Source organism: Candoia aspera, chromosome 10 (assembly GCF_035149785.1).
Source record: "Candoia aspera isolate rCanAsp1 chromosome 10, rCanAsp1.hap2, whole genome shotgun sequence".
In the NCBI taxonomy this organism is placed as follows: domain Eukaryota; kingdom Metazoa; phylum Chordata; class Lepidosauria; order Squamata; family Boidae; genus Candoia; species Candoia aspera.
Genome location: NC_086162.1, coordinates 596,901 through 602,093, shown reverse-complemented (window position 1 = coordinate 602,093; position 5,193 = coordinate 596,901). Strand labels below are relative to the sequence as shown.

Here is a 5,193-nt window from a genome sequence, read left to right as displayed (position 1 = left end):
CAAGGAAGCGGACAACGGGGAGCCCCTTCGCGCTCGCCTCGCCCGTTGCTTTCTCTAGGGATCAATAAATACCGAGTTTATATTAGAGTCGAGTCTCGGTCGGCGGCGGCGGAGGGAAGCCCAAGCGCACTTCCCCGGCCGGGTGGGGCGGGGGTGGGGCGGCTGAAGGTAGCCCGGCCCCTCTTCTAGCTTCCAGGCTTCCCGCCGTCCCCGGTGCCCAAGTCCTGTAGCCAGTCCCAGCCAGACCAGCCGGCTGCCCAGCCGGCTGCCCAGCCGCCGGCGCCGTGGCTCAGTCATTGCACCGGGCTCCGGAGCGTGTGGTGCAGCGGCGGGGAGGCCTCGCCCTGCGAGTAAGCGTCCTCCATGGCGGGCGGGTGCGGGCCCCCGGCCGGTGTCATGCGCTTCTCCTTCTGCCGCCGGTTACAGAACCAAACGCGCACCACCTCCTTCTCCAGCTGCAGCGAGTCCGCCAGCGAAGCGATTTCGTGGGCCGCCGGCTTGGGGCACTTGAGGAAGTGGCTCTCCAGCGCGCCCTTCACTCCCACCTCGATGGAGGTGCGTTTCTTGCGCTTGCGGCCCTGCGCCGCGATCTTGTCCAGGCTGGCGGGGCTGCCGCTGCCGGCGTCGGTTTCCTCCAGCCACTTGTTGAGCAGCGGCTTCAGCTTGCACATGTTCTTGAAGCTCAGCTGCAGCGCCTCGAAGCGGCAGATGGTGGTCTGAGAGAAGACGTTGCCGTACAGGGTGCCCAGCGCCAGCCCCACGTCTGCCTGCGTGAAGCCCAGCTTGATCCGGCGCTGCTTGAACTGCTTGGCGAACTGCTCCAGGTCGTCAGAGCTGGGCGCGTCCTCGTCAGAGGGTGGTTCGGGCCCCGCGTGGCCCAGGGGCGTCGGGGAGCCCTCCAGGTGGGCCTCGGCCACCTCGTCGTGGCCGTGCGGCAGGTGGAGGGAGGGTGCCTGCGGGCCCAGCATCCCGTTGAGACCCGGGTACGCCGCCTGCGAGTAGAGCAGCGGCTGCGGGCCGCCGGCTGTCGGGGACATGGCGGCGGGACAGCCGCCCAGATGATGCGTCGGGCCGGCCTGGCCCCAGTGGCCCCCGCCGCCTCCCGTCGGCTGCTGGTGCACCAGGTGAGAGCGGGAGTGGAAGCCGCCGCTGTCGAGGTCTCCCCGCGGCCCGCTGCCGGCTTTGGCGTGCTCCAGGTGGGTGCCACCGCCTCCCCAGTCCCCCGTGGCGCCCGGCAGCCACTGGTGGTGCGGGAGCGTCCCCATGGGGTGGCCCGGGGTGGCCGCCAGCCCCTGAAGGTACTCGTGGTGCATCATCTTCTGGACCTCGCGATAGGTCGGCCCCTGGTGGAGCCGCTCTGCCTCCGGCGCGGGCATCGGCAGTAGCGATGCGCCGCGCGGTAAGTACTGCGCCGTGGTAGCCATCGCCGCTCGGGTCGAGCAGGGGAGGTGGCTGGGCCGCGCTCCGCTCTGCGGCTCTCACTGGGATACCCTCGGCGGCGGGGCGCGCTTTAGAGCCCCTGTTCGGCCCAGCGCACAGCCACTCCCCTCCGCGCGCCCCATTGGCTCTGCCGCCCGCGAGTGGCAGGCAGCACCGCACCTCCATAGGGCGCCCCAGCGTGGGACCCGCCCCCGCCCAGTCTAGAGGCGCCGGCCCGGGATTTGCTCAGGGAGGGCGATCGTGATTGGAGCGGGAGGCGCGTCTTCCACGCGGCTCCAGCGTTCGGCGCGGGCTGGGGGGGAAGAAGCGCGCCCGCACCTGCTGGAGGAGACGGGACGGATCGAGCGGAGGCCTGCCGCGCCGGCCCCCGCGTTCCCCCTTCCTCCTGCCCGCCGCCGCGCCTCGACTACTTCGACCAGGGAACCTGGAGCGTCGCTCCTCCCTGCCCGCCGCTGCCCAGGTGAGTCCGCCGGCGGGTGGCAAGCAGAACTCTCCTCGGGCGACGCTGGCTCGTTTCTCCCGCCCTCGCCCGGCTGCTGGCAAGCCGGTGCTTTGGCGGCCTCCTGAGGAAGGAGCTGCGCCCCAAGTTGCTGGCGCGGGCGCCCGCCGAGGTCCTCTCCTCTTCTTCTTCCGAGGGGGGCGTTTTCTCTGACGCGCGCGCTTGGCCCACTCGGAAGCCAAATCGCGGGAGCCGAAAGCCGCTTTGGTTGCCTCTTTCCGGCAGGCTCGTTCGTGCTCTGGAAGTCTCGCAGCGCTGAGCTCCCACCGCGTGGTCCCTCCGCCGACCCCTCGGATTTCCGGGACACGCATTTCCAGGCTTGCCTTTGGGCACCTTCTCGGCCGCCCCGAGCATTGCGGGGCGCTGGGCTTTTCCTTCCGGCCCACTAGCCTTCGCCCCTGGCCCGGACACCTGTTCTGCTTCTGGTCGGCGGTCAGCGTCTGCCTCCATCGAGAGGGCCGCGCTCCCCACTCGGCTTTTTTTAGTCCGCCTGTTTGGCGGGCGGGGGACGTCCGGGCAGGTTCCCGAGGCTGCTCTGTTTCTCCCCCTGGAAGCCCCTCCCGCGGGCGTTGAGAGACGGGAGGTCCAGACGCCCTCGCCCCTTCCTCCCCCCACCGGCCTCTCAAGGATTCAAGGCGGCGCACAGACCCTCCCCTTATTATAGGTTTCATGACCCCGAGATTTGGCCCCAAGGCGCCGAGGCGAGGGCTTCAGCGCTTTGAGGGGCGGGAGGGGGTCACCGGCGGGAAGCTTTTGGGACGACCCTCCACGCCGGTCGAGACCGTCCTGCCGGACTCGGAGTGACTCTTAGCGCAGCTGGTGTTGCTCGACGTCGCCACCGCTGCAGCCGTTGTTGACCCGTCCAAGGGGCTCCCGGGGCAAAGAGAAGAGTCATTCCCCGCCTTTTGGCGGTTCCCAAGTTAAGGGCAGGTTTGGGGCCGAAGCCCCTCCTTTTCTGGGCTCCGCCGGCCTCCCCCCGCGCTGGATGACCCCCCCCCCCGCCGAGAGTGGCACGTATGCGAAGGGACGGCGGTCCTCTGCCGGGTCTCCGGTCGGTTCCGGCGCCCAGCAGGCAGTTCCCCCGTTCCTGCCCGCTCTTCCCGCTCCTCTAACGGCTCAGACGGCATCACGCTGCCCTCGACCGGCGGTCCCGGACCGCTGGCGAGCTCGGCCGCCCTCTCGCCGCTACAAGGCCGGGCCAACGCGTGAAGCCTTCCGCGCCCGACGAGCAACGGGCTGCTTCATCACAGGCCTCGGAAGGAGCGCGGCGGCGGTCGCTGGTCGTTCCGTGGCCCGGGAAAAGCCTCGCCTCGCCTCGCCTCGCCTAGTCCGAGGGTGCGGGACGGCGGGCGGCTTTTGCCGAGAGAGCTGGTGCACCGCTGTGCCCGCCCGCCCGCCCGCCGGGAGCGAGCTCCGCGCAGAGGCTTCCCGCCGCGACTGCCGTCTCCCCCGGAACGGCCTGGCCGGCTGGCCCGGACACACCTGAACACCTCCTGGCGGGGCGCGCGGTCCGGAGCCGCTGCCCTCCCCGCAGCCGAAGCCGGGCGACCCCGAGGCGGCCGAACGGCAGGAGCCTTTGCTCTTGCTGCAGAAACGAACTGCCGGGGTGGTCCCTCCCCGCTGCCAGGATTCGCAGTTGTTAAGTGCTATCAGTTCTCCGGGGAAGCTGTTCGAAGTACCAGTTTTGGGCTTCAGGATGCGGGTTTCGGATTAAAGGGAGGGAGTTTTCGGCCCCCTCCTGCTTGTTCCTGAGAGCATAATGCCCAGCGTGCTCCTTGATCACAAGAGCTGGCCTTACCTGGGCCTCAAACCTAAGATTAAAAGTTTATATTTTACCTGTTTATTTGTTACAATTATTTATAATACTTTTTACAGCCATTGGTACACAAAAAGCAAGTTCTTCCTGCCGAATTGAAAGCTATGGTATGTACACTTTATGATGTTGGTAGAGGCAGCTGGGCGCTTGGCAGGGAGGCCAACCTTAGATATCAAGGGCCACAGGACAGCAAGGACACGGGCTGGCTGCACTGCCTTCGCCTGCCGTCCCCTGCAGCGCCCCCAGGCTCTGGCTCGGTCCTCCTGTGCCAGGTTATCTCCAGTGCATGAATGCAATTTTGTCGCTTCTGGGACAGGAATAAAAACTGCTTTTTTCTTTCCCTTAAGCTAACCTTGTGCCACTGCAGCTTCGGAGTGTGACAGATAAATAAAAGGGCAGATCTATTATCTGCTGAAACCAAGAGTGAGTAAGTAAAGAGCGATGGACTGAAATTAAAAGAAAAGGGATCCAGACTATATAGAGGAGAATTTCCTGGAGGTAAGGATTGCAAAGCAGCAGAACAACCTCCCTTGAACCAGGACGGACTCCCTGGTGGAGGTTTTCCAACAGGGTTGGGATGGTGTTGTGGATCTGCTTCTAAGTCAAATACTCCGCAAGTCCATGAAACTTTCCCCGTTTGTGCTGTGGTGCCCCGCTGGTGGATGCACTCCCTGCTGGACAGTGATGGGTGGAAGGCAGAGGCAGCCAGACTGGAATGGAACCTTCCCCCCACTTGCCCTGTCTGGCAGACGTACCATCCAGCCCCCCCCGCCAGCCCCCCCCCCAGCCCCCCAGCAGTGCCTTGGAATGGGTGCAACACCACTGGCAACAGGGCCTGGCCACAGGGCAGCCCATGTCCTGCCCATTGTTTTGTGCTGGCTCAAGGGGAACGCCCCGCCCCTGGGGAATATCCCAGCAAGTCCTTATTGGGATGTGGCAACACCTGAGTCCCCAGTAAATTGTGACTGTCAGTGAGTTTTGATAAGGATAAGAACAAATCCCTTCACTTGGGTGGGAGGAACCAAAGGCAGGTGCACAGGAAGGGTTTGTATCCGGAGAGGGGAGCACCCTACCAGGCAGCACTGAGTGGTTGTGGATGGGATTGCATCCTCCCCCTCCGCAACTTGGGGGCCCTCCTGGACCGGCAGCTACTGCCGGATGGACACGGGCGGCTGTTGCGGGAGGGCCTTCGTACAGGCTCATCGTGTGCGCCATTTGCACCTGTTCCTCAGCCAAGAGACCCTTGAGATGGTCTCTCCCATCCCAGTCGCCTTGCAACTGGATACTGCCGTACGCTGTACATGGGGCTGCCCTCGAAGCCCAGCCTGAAACTGCAGCTGGCCCAAAAGGCAGCGGCAAAAGCAGGAAGGGTCCTGCTCCCAGTGCCCTGCGTCACCCCTGCTACACAGACTGCCTCGGCTGCTGGCTGGCTTCCGGG

The 5,193-nt window shown here is 65.6% G+C and overlaps 1 protein-coding gene across 1 annotated transcript; it reads right to left on the bottom strand.

Moving 5' to 3' along the window:
* Positions 1–293: 293 nt before the first annotated feature.
* On the bottom strand, positions 294–1,424 carry POU3F1 (POU class 3 homeobox 1). The gene has a single exon (XM_063311926.1). It carries the CDS (start codon positions 1,422–1,424, stop codon positions 294–296), a length of 1,131 nt encoding a protein of 376 aa, XP_063167996.1.
* Between the last annotated feature and the right edge of the window lie 3,769 nt (positions 1,425–5,193).